The sequence below is a fragment of the Cyprinus carpio genome, chromosome A19 (genome assembly GCF_018340385.1).
Source record: "Cyprinus carpio isolate SPL01 chromosome A19, ASM1834038v1, whole genome shotgun sequence".
NCBI classification, from domain to species: domain Eukaryota; kingdom Metazoa; phylum Chordata; class Actinopteri; order Cypriniformes; family Cyprinidae; genus Cyprinus; species Cyprinus carpio.
Window position 1 is genome coordinate 8,235,349 of NC_056590.1, and position 18,730 is coordinate 8,254,078.

The 18,730-nt window shown below is 33.6% G+C and overlaps 1 protein-coding gene across 1 annotated transcript; it reads left to right on the forward strand.

Moving 5' to 3' along the window:
- Positions 1-1,158: 1,158 nt before the first annotated feature.
- On the forward strand, positions 1,159-15,460 carry LOC109111342 (carcinoembryonic antigen-related cell adhesion molecule 5-like). The gene is made up of 10 exons (XM_019124263.2): positions 1,159-1,253; positions 1,442-1,495; positions 1,883-2,167; positions 2,826-3,107; positions 4,697-4,966; positions 7,793-8,071; positions 8,784-9,038; positions 10,076-10,196; positions 13,598-13,643; positions 14,138-15,460. The coding sequence occupies exons 1-9, from the start codon at positions 1,172-1,174 to the stop codon at positions 13,614-13,616; spliced, it is 1,647 nt and encodes a 548-aa protein (XP_018979808.2). The 5' UTR covers positions 1,159-1,171; the 3' UTR covers positions 13,617-13,643; positions 14,138-15,460.
- The last annotated feature ends 3,270 nt before the right edge of the window (positions 15,461-18,730 follow it).

Below are 18,730 nucleotides of genomic sequence, written 5' to 3' on the forward strand. Positions count from 1 at the left end.
TAAATTTTAAGTCCCAAAACACTATTTATCAGTATCTCAGCAAGCATGTCCAAAAAGACAACTAGGTAAAACACAAGAGCTGTCACTTTCTCTCATGATGCCATGGAGGTAAAGTAAGAGAGAACTGATGTAAATATGTTGATCTAAGACGCTGCATGTGATGGAGAAAAAGAAATGTAATTTGTGATTACAGAAATCAATCAAAAATTTTTTTTTTTTTTTTTTTTTGGGAAAGGTTTTTTTCTTTTTTTTTAGAAATCAATAAAAAATTTTTTTTTTTTTTTTTTTTTGAGCTCTTTGAGCTTTTAACCATCAGATAACCACTCCCATGTGCAAGCATGAAGTGTCTCATTTTGACACTAGGAGTCAGTAGAAGCCCGAAATACAAATCCTCATCCCCACATTATATATTGTGGCAGTTAAATGTTTTAAGCTACCTGATGCAATGATTCATAACAAAGGGAATAGCAGGTTTTATATATATATATAATATATTTAGGCTAATATATATATATATATATATATGATATATATAATATATATAATTCTATATATATAATAAATATGTATTATATATTAAATATATGTATATAATATATATATATATTATAATATATATAATATAGCCTAAAAACACACGTGTACACATTTATAGGTATTTTATATGTTTTTTATATTTAGAATAATTTTATTCACATTTATTTGTATATTTTACATGTTTATTTTATATAGAATTGATATATTATTCATTTTGCAGGCCTATAATATTTTATTATTTATTTTTTTTTTTTATTTTTTTTTTTTGATTTTTTTGTGTGCATATTTCAATGTTAACATGTTAGCCTGATCTAGTGCGTGCTTTTGTATTTAATGCTGATTTTATTTGATAAATAAAACAGCCATAATTACTTATAGGCTACTGACAGTTGGTTTACATTCACTGATTCAGTTTCTGTGCAAATAGGCAACATGCTTTGTGCTTTAATATGGTGCAATGCCAATGACAAATGAATTCTAGGGGGCAATGTTTCCCATTAATGAAGCACAGTAGAAGATGACATCAGAAGAGTAGCCTGCAGGTTGACCGGGGCGGGGTTTCAGATAAACTGGTTGGGTGTGTCGCGGTATCTTTTTGGGAGTGTTGTGGTGGCTTTCTCAAATTCTTACATTGATGTCTGTGCTCCAGGGACTCACATCTCTCCATATGGATTTCTGTAACTTTTGGCTGCCTTTGCTCACTTTGGCCGCACTCGGTAAGTTAAAAAAGATAAAAATGTCACTTATCACTTTTAGACATTTATTTTTAAATTTCCAAGATTTAAAAATTGTACCTAAATCTCATTTAAAGATTTTAAACAGTAGCGTACACCAGGACTTAATGTGTAATGTGTAGTTTTATTTTATCCTTAAGTGTCCTGACTGAAAATCATTCCTCTTATAGGATGCTGTTCCGAGGGCAATCCGCTTCTCAGCGACAACGCAAACGGCGTAATCGGTGAGTAGATTTATGGTTTATCCATGCTTCGGTGCGTTTTAATTTAATTTAAAATAATTTTAATATTTGTCATTATTACTTAAAAAAATGTCTGCCAAATCAAATTCAGTGTGGCATAACCAAGCCATTTTGTTGTCATGTAACAAGAAAACCTGTTGTGTACTCACATGTATATTCAAGGTGCAAGGATAGTATTTTGTAATAATGTGTGTATTCAAGGTGCAAGGATAGTATTCGAGTATAACTCACATGTATATTCAAGGTGCAAGGATAGTATTCGAGTATACTTTAAATAGTTGGCCTATTCATTAAATACTTGGATGCATTTCTAAGAACTTAGCAAAGGTGTTTAGATTTATCTAGATTTCTCTTTACCTCATTGACCAGGTAAAAATGTGACCTTCAAGACAACAATCACCTCAACACAGGGCTTTCTAACCATAACATGGAATTTCAAAAAAGGTCAAGTAATTGTACCAGTTATCACACACATTCCAACAACAAGCACAGAAAACATTGATAAGAAATACACCAGCAGAATCATCTACAATAAGACTACGTGTGAGCTTCAGCTCGGGCCGCTGGTGAAGGAGGATGGAGGGGAATATACTCTCACTGTAGTCGATCTCAAAGGAGAGCAACTGTCTGGACAGATTGACCTCGAGGTTCTTGGTAAGTACTGACCATCCAGTGCAATCAAAGGTATACAGTGAGAGACTAAACACTAGGGTGGTGAAGCCTAGTGGCTGAATGTCTGAGCAGATGAATGAAGGGTTGAAGAAGGTTCAAGTCCCACACAAATTTGTTAAAAGAATTAATTGAATACTAAATGTGAACTTCACAGTAGTTCTTTAAGACAGCGTTGCACTGAATAACAAAACCAGTTAATCTCACAGCCAAACAGTGGGTTAATTTCAGATAATATGGAATTTGCATTTGGTTTTTGAGAACAATGAATGATATTGTTGAATCAGCCCTAGTGTATGGTAGTGATGACTCATTTTATGACTTGATTTAAACTTATGATTGCAACATGATTCATTTTATAGACATTCATTCAGTGACTGGAGATCAAGTGTTGACAGAGATTTTAGATCAGTCTAGGAGGCCTTCTTGATGTAAGATGTATGTTGTCAAATCTCAGGGTTGGTTATCCAAGGGTTGTTGATTGGATCACCCAAGAAGCAAGTCATGACCTGTCACTATTATGGCCTTGAGCGAGGCACTTAACCTCAGGTTTCTCTAAGGTTTCATTCCCTGGGAAAGTCTAAGCAAGAACAAAGATGTTTCTGATTGGACACAATCCATGGTTTTCTTCTCTTTTCTCCAGAACCCATAACTGACGTTAAGATTTCATCGAATGTACCTGAAGCTGTAGAGTTCAACAGCTCCGTGGTTCTTACCTGCTCTGCCAAAGGCTCCTTTACATACAAGTGGATGAACGGTTCAGACGCTTTAGTGGTAGATGGCACACGTGTACAGCTAAACACACCTGGCGATGTGCTAAATATTGCTGAAGTTCGACGTACAGATCTGCGAGGACCCATCGTCTGCATTGCAGAGAACGCACTGGAGTCAGGGAGGAGTGCTCCCTTCAATCTCACTGTGAGCTGTACGTACCTGATCACACCCACACACACTTAGTCTGAGACAAATACACAAATGCCTTTAAAGGAACAGTTCAGCCAAAAAGTTGTCATTGATTACTCACCCTTATGTCGTTCCAAGCCCATATGATGTAATCTTTTACATTTACGCAATACTTTCCATGCAATGACTAAAAAAGGTCTAAAGAAAAATATGCACTATAAGTGGTGCATACAACTTCTGCACTATATTACAAACATTTGAAGCCATTCTGTAGCATTGTGTGACGAACAGTTCACAATTTCAGTTGTTTTTAACTGAAAATCCTCTCGTTAGTATCTAGTTTTTGAGTATGAGTGGTTATGAACGAATGAAATTCATTTGTCCGTGTCTCACTCCGTCTCAAGTCGCGCTCACGGAAAGCGATTGAGAAACTTCCTCTTCCGCGGCTCGGTACACTTTCAACTCATTTTTTTAGTCTCGAGCAAGAATTTACAACATTCACATTACATGATTTGGCTGATTTTTACGTAGAAAGGGCGACAGCGCACCACATTTAAAGAAATGATCATTCATGTTTTCATAACTGAATGAAAACGAAATTAAATCATCTTTGAGAACAAGGGGGCCCCCTGGTGTTTTGGGGACCCTACGCAGCTTGCGTATTTTGCATATATCGGCTCTGCGAATATGGGATAAATGTAAGATTAAGCAGAGGGGAAGATTATCAGTTAAAAGGGACTTAACATTTTGTTCTGTTCCGAAGGTCTTTGGTGCGGTTTTCGTGTTATTGTGTAAATAATGCCACAACTTATCTATTTTATTAAGACAGTAATGATGGAAATGTGTTACATAATGACCCTGATTTTACAATGAAGCTGATTATGTGTCTTCACGCATAAATTCACACATCTGCACATAAAAACACTTGCAGTAGAACTTACTCATACACTTACTGGTGCCAGATAAGTTAAGGTTGCTTTACCGTCTGCAGTCTTTGTCTCGGCAGATGGTGTGCACTAGAAAGCACACATGACAGCAGAGATCAGAAAGAGACTTTCTAGTTCAGACAGGTTCTGTTGCAGGTGCAGGAAAAAATGCAGGCTGAGCTTAGATAAAATACGGTTGTGAATGAGCTTGTGAACAGCAGGAAGAGGATGGATGTTAGTGTTTGTTTGTGGATGTGTGCATTTACAGATCCAGATCAAATCTCTTTGAAGTGCATGGTTTGGCCATGAAGTTAATTCACTGCAACAGAATCTTTAGTCTTAGACTATCGATGCTTTCTAAAAAACATTTTTGAGTTGCAGTAAGATTCATTGGCCTAAAATTGAACCACATCCTGATAGGCAAAATACATCCTCCTCATTTAAAGATAACATTTACACTATCTTGATTAAATAGAGGATGTGAAATTACGTAACCAGACACAACTTTTGATATTTGTCTTCTAGTAAAAACCTATGTTCAAAAACTAGAATTGTATTTCCGTAAAAAATTTATTGGGATTTATCAGAAATCTCTAAAACATAGCTGCCTTGCTAGTACTTTATGAACCTTTACTTGTGCCTCTTTTTCATCAGCATTTTTTTCTTATTCTTTTCCTTTATCTAGATGGCCCAGAGAAAATCGTCATGACACAGACTCCAACAGATTCATTTCTTAAGAAAGGCTCTAACTTAATACTCGCATGCTCAGCTCAGTCTGACCCTCCTGCTCAGCTCCAGTGGATGTTTAATGGAGCAGTGATGCCTCAGAAGACCACGGCCAACATTACCCTCGCTAATGTAGATGAAACAAACAGTGGAAACTATAGTTGTGTGGCCTACAATGTGAAGACCAACCGCTACCTTTCATCGCAGATTGCTGTGGTGTCTGTTCTGGGTAAGTCAGAAACCTAAAGCCATGTACAGATGCTTTGTATACAAACGGAAGTTGCATCAATCGTGTATTGTTTCTCTAGTGCTACTACTACAGCAGTTTGAGTAAATGCAAATGCATACAGTCCACTATTAAAAATAGATTCCAATAAGAACCAATGAGAATGTTTTTTTTTTTTTTTTATCTGATGATGATAAACATTTTTTTTTTTTCCTAGGAAATTACTATTCATAATAAATAAATAAATATATATATGATGATAATAAATAAATATATATATATATATATATATATAGATATATATATATATATATAATTTATAGTATATTACAATATATATATATATATATATATATATATTAGTAGTTGAATTTATGTAGTTTTAATCTATATTTACTTGAAATATGACTATGTATTCTCTAAAAAACAATCTAGTGAAAAATAGTTATTGTGAAGAGGCAGCATAAAACCACCATTGTTTTTAAGAGTGTGAGTAAGTAAATCTTTTGGTTGGAATTTTTTGGGATGTGACTGAGATAGACATGCTTTACCACGGTGTGTTCATTGCCAAGAAGTGAGATAAGGATTTAAAAAAAAATGGAGTACTCTGGAAGAGGAACAAGTATGTTTGCCTTGAAAGGACGATGGAAACAAGACTGAAATGAGATTTGAGATCTCTGTTAAATGATGAAGGGTTAGTTTACATAATTCTAAGTTATTAAGTACTCGTGTCATTCCAGTCCCGCAAGACTTTCTTCCCTGGAACACAAAAGTTGAATTGCTGCTGGTTGGACTTCTCCAATGCAATTACAACAAATGGGAACTGAGGCTTTGACACAAAGACAGCATAAAAATAAGACTCATGCACTATATTCCAAATCTTCAGAAATTTTACAATAACTTTAAATGAGGAACAGATAGAAATTTCCAGAAATCCACAGACTCACCTAAAATCTTGACATATTGCTCAGCTCTTCTTAATATGTTCAATAGTCTTTTTCAATTTATTAATCAATCAAAATCAAGATGCATTTTCATCATTTGAAAAGGATATTTTGTTTCATTGAATTATTAATTGTATTTTTATTTTTAATTGGATTTTGTTTTTTGATTTTTGTTCTTTGATGTTACACTGAAAAAAAGAAATACAAGGTTGGAATGACATTGACAGAATTTTCATGGGTGAACTATACTTTTAATATCACCAAGAATGGCTTCCTGGCTTACAAGTGCTTTTAAAGATGAACCTGTTGGTCTGCTTTACTCTGAGGTCTGCCTCGGTTCACATTAATGGGTGGAAGTTTCAGGAACGTTCTGCTTTCTTTGATTGAGGGCAGATTGATTTTACACGGCTCCTGAACCTGTGGTCTCAGGCTCTGTGGCTTTTGTAAAGAACTGTGTCTTCCCCTGAGGTGTTTCCACATGTGTGAAACCCACACTCTAAAGAACGCAGAATACAAACTGTTCTGTCTTACCTCATATGTTTTTTATGTTTTGTGGCGGTTGGCTATTTTTTAAGTTTTAGATTGCTGAATTGTTATGGGGGTAGGGTTCAATTTGTAACCCTAATGCATTTTTGTGTCATTGATTTTGTGCAAAATTTGAATGCAAACCGTTCATGCAAATCAGATTTCATGAGATCTAAAATGAAGAACCCTCTTGGGTTACAAATGCAAGTTTTTCTGGATTAATTAAGAGAGTTCATTTGCAGCTGTTTGCATGCGTCTTACCCGAAACTAAAAACACAGGCAGTGTGTGCTGAACAGTAGATTTGCAGGTATTTGGTGAATGCAATGTGTCTGAATCAGACTGGTACATTCCACAGTAATGATGTCTGAACAAACAAGAGAATAGTGCCAGAGAAAAAGGCGATGGTCTAAAAGTACTGTAAATACTGTGGTGAATGAAGCTGTTGAGAGGTTATCTCACTCAGCCAGATCTAAGGGGGGCCATAGGTCCTGTTTTTCCTAGACATGTCCTAGCCGGATGTCCAAATTGCCTAAAATGTCCGGGTTTGGCTTTGTTTTTTAATTGATGTGGTCTCTACAGTCCTTATACATTATATGTACATGTACTGCATTTCCATTGCTTTGACCGTTTTCTGTAGATCCTGCTTTCTCGCATGCCCTGCTATTGGTTAAACTACTTGTCAGTAATTAACTTCAGCAGGTATGAAAAGAATGGGAAAACAAAGGTTTAGAAATCCCAGCCAGGATTGTCTTTGCATCTTTTTCTAGGCAAGAATCACCCACTTAGACAGTCGGACTGAAATGTACAATTCTGAGTTTAATTTGTTTTTATGTGCGGTTTACATTACCATTTAAAAGTCTGCGGTCAGTATGATTTTTTTTTTCTTTTTTAAAGAAGTTGATACATTTATTCAGCATAAAATTTATCAAAAGTGAAAAAAAATATATATATTTTTTTTAAATGCTGTACTTTTGAACTTTCTATTCATCGACAGATCAACAACAAAAAAAAGGTTTTTACAAAAATATGGGTTTTTAAAAAAATATGATTCAGCATTTTTTTGTTATTGATATGTTTTTTTTGTTGAGAATCAGCATGTGACTGAAAATTCAGCTTTGTATCACAGGAATAAATTACATTTTAAAATATATTCAAAGAGCAAACAGTTGTTTTAAATTGTAATAATATTTTGCAATATTACTGCATTTTTAATCAAATAAATGCAGCTTTGGTGAGCGAAAGAACTTTTCAAACTTTATTCTCTCCTTATAACTGACATTACAACAGTCTGTCGTTGAGGGTCCATTATCTGAAAGCACCACTTATTTTTTTGTCTTCTCATCTGTTCTGTTCTGCTAGAGGTCTTATCTGGAACAAATATCTCCAGCTCCTCATCACTTCTCATCGCTGGCAACAGCACGGTCAACATCACCTGCTCTGCAGCCACTGGAAAAGCCGAAAGTGTGGACTGGCTGAAGGACAGCAAACCTCTGATTCCTGGTGACCGTGTCATTCTCTCAGCCGACAAGAAAACTCTGACCATTGTTAAAGTTGTTAGAGAGGATGCGGGCGACTACAAGTGCCAGCTGAAGAACAAAGTCAACCAAGACGAAAGCACCTATAAGATGGTGATCAACTGTAAGTATCCAAGAGAGGAGAGTTTTATTGTAATACTGTACATGTGATCTGCTCGTCTCTTGATTTGTTGTGTTGTGTTGAATTGAATTGAATGCGGCAATTAACATAGACGTTTTACATAATAATTGTTAACCTTCACTGTGACCCAACCAGACGTGATTTTAAAAGGTTTAAATTGATATATTGTATTGTGTTTATATTATTTATATATTGTAAATAATATATACTTAATTTTATTAAAAGAATATTATTTATGAAAAATGTATTATATGTATTATACATTTTAAATTAAATTTAAGATATAAAATAACACAATTTATTTTTATTTTAAATATTTATTTTGACAACATTGCAAGATTTACGATTAACTAATATAATATTATATATTTTTTCCCATTGTATTACTGAAATCTCATTGATCATAAATCCACCTGTTATATTCACTGTTGAAAATTATGCATTCTGATTGGCTGAGATTTCATCACTTTGGGCAGTGTTTGAATTTGGAGGACAGAGACATTTGTGGTGGCTGCTTAGGACATGGTGATTCCTGTATCACTTTTCTTTTGTTGTCCTGTCTAAACATTAGCCTATCATGTTTGCAAATGGTGTTGGTTTCCTTTCTGCTTGTGTTGTTACCAACTGTTTGTTTGCATTACTCTGATCTAAATGTGACCTACCTAACTAAGCCAATCTGTCTGATGTCCCACAGATGGTCCAGTGAATGGGAAGGTTGATGGGAAGAAAGAGGTGAAGTTTGAAGAACTTGTAAAATTAACCTGCTCTGCAGAGTCTGTTCCTCCGAGTACATACTCATGGAAACTCAACGGTACAGCGAAGAACTTCAGCAATGCAGTCTTAACAATTGAGAAGGCCATGGTCACGGACAGTGGCCTGTACACCTGCGAGGCATTCAACCCCATCACGGGAATGATGACCTCAGCGACTCACAAACTTGCAGTCACAGGTAAATGTGGCAGTTCAAGGATTAATTCCCATTCTCAACTCACAAAACCTAAAATCCACATCTTGGCATTTTAAGATTATCAGTTAAGGCCATTATGCCGATTAATGCCAATTTTGAGTTGTAATTCAAATACTGACAAATTATATACTAATATACTGGCAAGACAAGATTTGTTAAATAATAAGTTAATATTTATGTTTCATATTAATTTATATTATATTATAATAATTTAATTATATGATATTATAAATTGTTAATGTGATATTATTCTAATATTATATACAGTAAGTAATATTTTCCAGTGTTTAGGGTTTTTTACATTATTGACATACGCAACTAAGTGTGTCTACTGATTAATGCCAATTTTGGGAGGTTGTTATTGTGATTTTATTGTTACATATGTCAGCCAAACCGATTAATTTTCAATTTTGACAATATTAGCTTATAATGTGCCAGATTAACAGATTCATGCAAAAATATATGATTATATCAATGCCAAAATGAACTGTTTAATTTAGAGTGAATATTAAGTAAAATGTTTATTTAATTTTAATAATTTTTTTTTTATTTGCTACTTAATAATATTAATTGGGTGTTTATTAAATTTATAATTAATAGTGTTTTTGATTATTGATCAGACATCCTGCTTTCTCGCCAAATTAAAAACTTATCAGCCATTAGACATTATAATAATATAATTTAAATTGTACAGTTATGTAAAATAATAGCTTTACATTATATAATATAATCCAAACTGTACAGTTATGGAAAAATAGTAAAAAATAAAGTGATATTTTTATTGATTTAATTCTTTTGTTTTTTAATTTATTATGAACATACAGTTACATGCCTGGTAAAACATATTGATGGCGGGTTAATTTTCTCAAGTCACCAGCCATTGGCAGGTGTGGCGGAATGTTAGTTTTAGGCCCTGAAGGTATGTTTATATACACAATGTGGTTTTCATTTGTGTTTGTAGCATGTGTGTGTGTGTGTGTGTTTGGTCTATAATAATCTAAACACCTTCTGATTTGCAGAGATTGGAGCGGTAGATGAGGGCCTGTCTGGTGGAGCGATTGCTGGGATTGTAATTGGTGTGCTTGTGGCCATTGTCATCCTCGCTTGTATTATAAAGCGCAAGAAAAAATCAAGCTCAGAGTAAGTCTAAAATTCATTCTTATTCCCTCTTGTCCCATTCAGCAAATCCAGTGCATATAGATATAGGTTTGATTTGAAATGATTTTGAATGGTAATCAAAAATGAAGCTTTAAAAGCTGTCAGTCAGCTTGTATATATTTTATTTTTTATTTCAATGTTGTCCCTTTCTTGTTATTTTTTTTTTTTTTTTTCATATTTTTATGTTTGAAATTGTTTTGTTATGAAATTTCTGTTTTTGTTTTTATATTGAAATCACCACTTAACATTCTGACCTCGGTTTCAGTAGCATGATATACATGACTGTGTCAATCAGCAAACCTTCAGACAGCCCACATGTGTTGTAAGATATGTTTGTCAGAGAGGATAAGACGCGTTCTGCCACTTCCTGATTCCATTCCAGTCACTCTGATTTGCAAAAGGGGCAGTTTAAAAAGAAATGAAGTCAGTTATTCAGGAAACACTGGATTATTGTTCTTTCGTAACTCCAGTCTTTTATAGTGGTGTCAGTGTCAGTCTATGGTATGTAAGAATTGTGTTTAGAATTTTTTGTTTTGCTCACCAAGGATGCATTTATTAGATAAAAAAATACAGTAAAAACAGCATAATTGTGAAATATTATTGCAATTTTCCATTTTAATATATTCCTGTGATACAAAGCTGAAGCATCATAACTCCAGTCTTCAGTGTCACACAATCTTTCAGAAATCCTTTTTAATCTGCTAATTTGCTGCATAAGAAAAAATTCTTATCAGTGTTGAAAATAGCTTTGTGGAAACCATGATATATATATATATATATATAATATATATATATATATATATATATATAATATATTTTTATAGGATTTATTTAATATATATATTTCAGGGTTCTGATGAATAGAAAGTTCAAAAGAACAGCATTTCTTAAAATATAAGTCTTTTTGTAACATTATAAATATCTTTACAGTTACTTTTGATCAATTTAATGCATCCTGTATAAATGTAATAATTTCTTCCCCCCCAAAAAATCCTCCTGACCCAAATCTTTTAAACTGTAGTATGTGCTGTTATTGAAATAGTTCATGTTTACTCAGTCATGTTGTTCCAAAACCTGTTTTAAACCCAAACAGGAAACAACAAAAAGTAGCTGATTTGTATGACTCACACACTATATTCCATATGTAAAAGTACTTTTGTGTTCTGCAACATCATATTTGGAATGTTTGGATTAACACTGGAATTTTCATTTTGGGGTTTACTATTCCTTTTTTGAGCCGTTACTTAGGACTTATTTTTATTCCCTTTGTGTTCTATGATAAATGGCTGTTTCTTCTCTTCTCTTCTCTTCTCCACTCTCTTCCCTTCTTCAAACTTTTTACCACCAAATACTCCAAGTGCTGAGGTCTGTTTGCCAAGCCTTCCACACCCAGTCCTTCTACGCTTGACTTTGAACGTGCATTTCTATCTTGTGCTAAAAGATAAAGAAACTAGAGGACAATGGTTTTTAAATTTGGTCTGGAAAAAGTTTGACATTGATTTTATCAGATAGATGATAGTACACGGAAAAGTCTGTCTTGTTTAGACAAACGTCTAATTGCTACAAGAAGAGCTTTAATACTGATAATTTCATGGAAGGCTCAATGGATTTTGATAGCATATGTAGAAAAATAAAAGACAGGAAATACTGGAAATGCAAAACTAAGCTTTGAGGGAGATCATATGTAAATGCAACTGATTTGTCTAACAGAGAGATGTTTCTTTGATAAGAAACTAGCATGACTCACACAGTTGCCTGTACACTCACAGAAATACACACACACACTGCATGCAAAACCTCCCAGGTATAGGTGTCTCACATTAGTGACCTCATTTATCGTCCAAAGTACATTGCATTTCTTTGTCAATTATTAGATAAGCTTGCATTTTTTAAATGCAAATTGTGTATAAAGAGCTAAAGAGTTTTACTAGCTAAATGTGTCAGATCAGAACTGGAAGTTGCAATTCGAGTTTTTCATCAATGTCAAATGCATCCTGAGAGGGAGCGAAGCCAAACTCCCCTTCATTTGTTTTCTGATGTCTGTCATAGATAACATACAACCTTCATTTCCTCTTAGACCACCTGCAAATGTTTTGGCTTTATTAGATATTTTCATTTATAGGTTATTTTGGTTTAATGTTTTTCACAACATATAAATAAATAAGACATTTGTGAAAATCTATTAAATTATTTATTTTCTTACGATTAATTTTGTTTTGAGTAACTGTCAGTCTCTTTGGCTAATTTTTCTGTTCGGGTGAATAAAAACAAGGATGAAATGACATCATTACCTATTTGTCTGCTATATAATTATCTTTTAATCCAAATCTGTGGTGTATCTGGAAAGAATCAGAAGGAGAATTAAAAGCAGATCATTTAGGAATGTCAGTCATGTCCACACACGTCTCTGTCTCTGTCGCACTGTCTTACCCTTGTGAGCATTTCTGCAGTGGTTTCAGCCTTGCACTACTTGCTTATTTCACTTGGTTATCTGTCGTGCATGTCAATAAAGTCTCACTAATGCTATGAGTGTTTGACCTATTTGTCATAGCACAAATTTTTCACCTTTTTTTGTCACTGGAGCAGAAATTTATTTTTCAGGAATATATGGTTCAAAATAGGCAGACAAATGTACATTACTGTCCAAACGTGTGGAGTTAGTAAGATCTTCTTCACTTTTATTCAGCAAAGATGGTTTTAATTGATCAAAAGTGACAGTAAAGACATTTATAATTTTGCAAAAGATTTCTATTTCGAATAAATGTTATTCTTTGAAACTTTCTATTCAAAGAACAGAAAAAGTCCTGAAATAATTGTCTCAATTTCTGCTATAATGGCTGCTGAATGAAGACTTTTTTATAGAGGGGATTAATTTTTGTGTTTAATTATGAAAATTTTATTTGAAATTGTAATAATATTTCACAATATTACTGTTTTTATTGAATTTTTGATCAAATAAACAAATTATTGGTGAGCATAAGAGACTGTTATTCAAAAACAATAATAAAAAAAAATCTTACCAACCCCTCAAATTTTTGAATGGTAGTGTAATTTTCAATATTTCATTGAATACTGAAATGAATCAATAAAAATTGTTCAAACTAATTAAAATTAGTCTTGTGCCCAAAGTTTGTGTGTATGTCTCTTAATGCTTTTTGGCATATCATAATGTTAGCTTAATAGTAAGTGGAGTCTTCAGTCACTTATGGATTTTAGTTATGCAGAGCCATTGTTTCTGTGTTTGGTGACTACACCCCATTCTTTCATAACTTTGATTGTTTATTTCATTCATTTATTCTTCCACGTATGCAATAATATAATCTGTCCACCATGTAATTATTTCCTTCTATCAATAACTTGATTTTTCCCTTTTTTTTCTTTAGCATTACATCTCCATATTAAAGTGAGACCTGGCGGTGAAGTGACCCGGTAAGTGCATAGCATCTTTTGTTTCGGTACAGCAGACTATCATTATTTATTTAGCATAATTTATTGTTGTTGTCCATGCTAGCTCTATGCAATGACTTCAGGCTGTTGACTTTCCTGAAACCTGCACGATGCTTCCGGGCTTTCAAAAGACCTTATCGCATATCAGTATCGGTTTTGGCAGCACATGTTGATTAAGTGCCTGACTTCACTCTGTACACTTTCGCAAATACATGCTTGAAAAGACAGGAGGGATATACTTCGATCTGAAGCACTAACAAAGGAGTGGCTCTGCTGTCGCAAGAAAAACTTGTCTGTTGGGTGTGGGAAGCTTTCTGTTGTGTGTGGGTGTTTTTCTGTAGTGGTTGTAATTTTAATGGCAAATGGGGAATATATGTGTTGTTTGAATGTGCTGAACATATTCTTAGTCTGTCAACATTTGTTTGCACTCACACATCCATTATGTGGATAACCAGAAATGTACATTTCTTCCCCAGAGCATATCAACAAGACCAACCCTTCAGCCATTTATCAGTCTTTTTTATCTGCAAAAGCCTTCTATCAAGGCAACTGGAAAAACTGCCCTCACAAGTGACTTAAACCTGCAGGTTTGGCCCTTTCAGGAGTTTAAATGTCCATTGTTTTTCTGTTATACCCTGTGTAAACGTACCCCAATCTTAAGGACAAGATAAAGGTCGACGGCAAGACTGTTTACCTTTACCTGTGTCTCTTCCTTTCCTTGGCTGAAGTGGACAGCTTATTTTGTTCCTCAAGAAACATGAAACAGCCTCCATCACCCTCTCAATCCTTCACCTGACGTGACAGCTCAGTCATCCTGGCTTGACGTCTCAGGGGTCAGTTTGAAAGAGTTTTATCTAAATCCAGCCTGAAATGCACTGAAGGGTGACGAGACCGCCACGTGTTCAAGATCTAAACGCACCCACAAGGCACTGAAACATCGAGATTTTAAGACCTGTTCAACATGCTTGGAAGTCCCAAGGCAATGAAGATGACGTTTGGCCAACTTAGCTCAAAGCCGAAGGCGATGGAAGGTCGAAGGAAGGTCATTCATGGCAAAGCGTGCCTTGGAGATCAGATGCAGGCTTGAAGCTTCTTACACCTTTGCCATGTTTTTCTACACTTTTTTAACCCCTCGTCTCTTCCCGTGTCTCTTAGTGAGCCATACACATTTTATTTAAAGAGTAAGGCAAGCTCCAACATGCTTGATCTGAGAAGCAAGAAGAAAAAAATGCATTTCTGCGGACAACGACATACCACAGTTTTGCAGGAAATTGCTACTCTGTCCTTGGGCATCCCCAAAACGATTCTTCCTGCTGTAATCAGGATTCCAATGGACTCAGGTTCTAAAACAGGCCTGTTTTCAAAATCACAAACATATCTGAAGTTTAAAACGGTAAAGTATTTGTGTTATACATTTAAGCTGATTATTGTGTTCTAGTATGTGAGAAAATGTTTTTTTTTTCCTTCTTATCACTAGATATCCAATCCTGATTCTTTCCTTTATTTGTTTAGTTTTTCTCTTCGACCAAAGCAGTGATCTTAAAGATCTTGTAGTGATCTGTTTGATGTTGCTTAGATCTCTCTAGATAGAGATGCATCTGTAAAAATTCTGAGCGTGTCTTCATATGTTTTTTTGTATACAGGGGCGAAGCAGCCATAATCCCTGGTATCTCCCATTCATTTTTAGAGATTTTAAAGTTAATCCCTTCACTTTTTGGAAATAATCTTTTTTTGTTTGTTTGTTTGTTTTTTTTTCAAAGAGTTACATCCACAAAAAAAAGAAGCCTCTGCTCTCATATGGCGCATATATATATATATATATATATATATACATATACATGTGTGTGTGTATATATATATATATATATATATATATATATATATATGTATGTATGTGTATGTATGTGTATGTATATGTATATATATATATATATATATATATATATATATATATATATATATATATATATATATGTATATATATATGCATATATGTATATATATATGCATATATGTATGCATATATATATGCATATATGTATACAAATGCAAATATATATTTTCCAATATATATTATATATTGTCCAAAAATTTTTTTTTTTATTTCATTAAGCCTCGCTTTTTACAATAGCCTATATATTTAGCATATATTTGAAATATATATTGGCCACTCTCTCTCTCTCTCTCTCTCTCTCTCTCTCTCTCTCTCTCTCTCTCTCTATGTATATATATACACAAACATATTTTTTGCCATATGGGCTAACTGAACAAACATCCCAATAGAAATGTTTAGCGCCCACTTAAACAAGGACGACTGGGTAGATAATATCATTTTCGTGCGCTAATCTGATACTGTCTATATATATGTACAAATCACACACTAACACATTTATTTAATTTATTTTTAGTCCCTTTTAGCATTAAAACACACAAATATCATAAAATGCTGAGCTTTATAACTTCTTCCAAACCTGCAGACAGTTTTACCTCCGGCAGCCTGCATGTGTTTTTGTGGTCTGGGCTGTTTGCATGGAGAGACCAGTAATCATATGAGTCTGGCCACAGATACACTGAATTAACGGTTAGTTTGTACTGTACCACACTGTGGAGACAGACATCCTTGAGTCATCGTTTGTCAAGGTTTAGATGGACACGTCCCTGTGTACTTTGTAATATATTAGGTGTTGTATTGAATGTGAAATGTTTTTGTATAGTATAGATAGAATTTGAAATTGAATTGAATAATGTCAAATTTGAAATGGAAATAATTTGTTTTTAAGAAATTGTTGTTGTACACAACCAATTTTGTTCAGTTTATTAAAGTTATTTGAATAGTCACCAAACAACATCTATCATTTGTGAAATGTTCTCAGGTTGTTTACAGGGTGTTTATATTCTCTCAAAGTGCTGTGCAGTCATGTTTTATATTCTCAATATTTGCTTTTAATATAATTTATTTTCAAATGGTTTGCTTTTATGTAACTGTTAACTGTATGTTTTGTGTCTAAAAAAGGATGTTTGAACTGCCCAACTTTTTTGTGTCATTCATTGATTAAAAAGAAAAATAATCATTGTAAGACTTGAATTTGAATTTTTCTTTCTTTCTTTTTTTTTTTTATGGAAGCTTGCTTTCGCCATGGAGGAAAAATAAATAAAAATGGTTATTGTGACCTTTTTATTCTCACAATTCTGCCTTTTTTTCTCCGAATTCTAAGTTTACATCTCAATTTTTTTGTTGTTTTTTTGGTGTGGAATAAAAATTAAAAAAGGGTAATTGCGACTTTTCACAATTCTGTCTATTTATCTTGTAATTATGAGCTTATATCTCAATCTCAAAATTGTGAGTGAGTTAACATCTTGCAATTTTGACTGTTTTTCTCAGAATTGCGAGTTTATATCTAGCAATTACGCGTTTGTATCTTGCAATTCTGAATTTACATCTCACAATTCTGATGCAGAATTGCAAGAAAAAAGTCAGGATTGTGAGATATTTTTTACCCTCACAGTTACCTCTTTTCATCCACTGGCAGAAACAAGCTTTTGTAGTTTTCTAAACCCATTTTAGTAAGATATTTTAGAGGTCTCCAGAAATATGATGCCTATACGTGAAAGAGTTTTTGAGTACATATATTTGCACATTTCCTTGTGCTCTTGGCAAAAAGCTAAAGAGAGATCTCATCTTTATGAAAAGAGAGCATATGATTGGACAAAAATCTGTGAAGTGCAGGATGAATCATCAGTCTTTTTGGTCCATTTTAGACTAAATTGTAAATGTGTATATAAGTGTATAACCAATTTTGATTTTGTGGGCTTTATGGTGTTTACCATGATGCTTTGTGTAGTTCTTCATGGCTATTAATATCACTATTCTTGGGTAGGTGTGAAGCAGCTATGTTGAACTTCACAGGTCTTCTTTCTTATGTGACCAGTTGAGCGGCTTTATTAGGCTAAAGTCAACAACAGCAACAAAATATCCTTAAAGCTGACAGCTGCTATGTGTACTTGATACCTTCACTGTGGGAGACTCGACTTGAATGTGTGCACCCATTCAATACATGTACATGTCAAAAAAGAAACAAACGTGTGTTTATTCACTGTCACGACGGCCCGTTGTGAATTGCGAGTGCCACGCCTGTGGTCTGTTGAGGCTTTTGGTGTTTCTTTAACACTCCCTTACTAACTGAATGTGTGCTATAAAGTATGCATGACTGCTTCCCCACTGACCGTGAAGCACAATTTATCACCTCCTCAGAAATATAATCCAATGTGGCTCAGGCCTGAATGAGTATGTTTGTAGAGTACGTTGCTTGAACAGGTTTCTTTGTCATTCTGACTAGTGAAAAAATACCATGGTAACCACAGTTAATGCCAAAACACAAATGATATGTCACTAGAAAAACCTTGCCATTGAATAGCAAGTAAATAGCTTTAAAAATGTAAATTTAAAATGAAAAGATTTTCCAAATTGTAAATAAACAAAAATTATTCAATTAGTATGTTTGACAAAAAAAAAAAAAAAACTATTTCTACTCAAAATTGTTTATTCATTGCTTTTTTTTTTGTAATTATTTATAAAAAAAAAACTTATGGGAAAAATGGTTGGTATATTTCACAATTGATTATGATTTAATGGCAATTAACACATTAACACATTGAATTAAATGTGAAACTTTGAAGTAGAAAAACTGAAATACGATTTTCTTGTTAAACATAATCCAAATAAGCTTTGCTTTATTTACGACTTCTAAAAAATACAAAAAATTTAGAGTGTACACCAATTTATTTTTATTTTTTTTAAATATTATAGCAATTAACTGTTGTGCTGCTTTAACTGTACTAACTGGTATTTTTGGTGTTCTCTACCATGGATACTATGGTCAATTTTTGTCATGGGTGAATTTTTTTTTCTTGATAATTTTTTTATTTTTAAATGTACAACTTTTAAAAGTTTTTATTTATTTATACTATTATTATTATTTATTTATTTTTTGTGAATTTAACATTACTAACCTGTATTTTGGTGTTACAATATGGTTGCACTGTAGTATTTCAATTTCTCTACTTCAGAA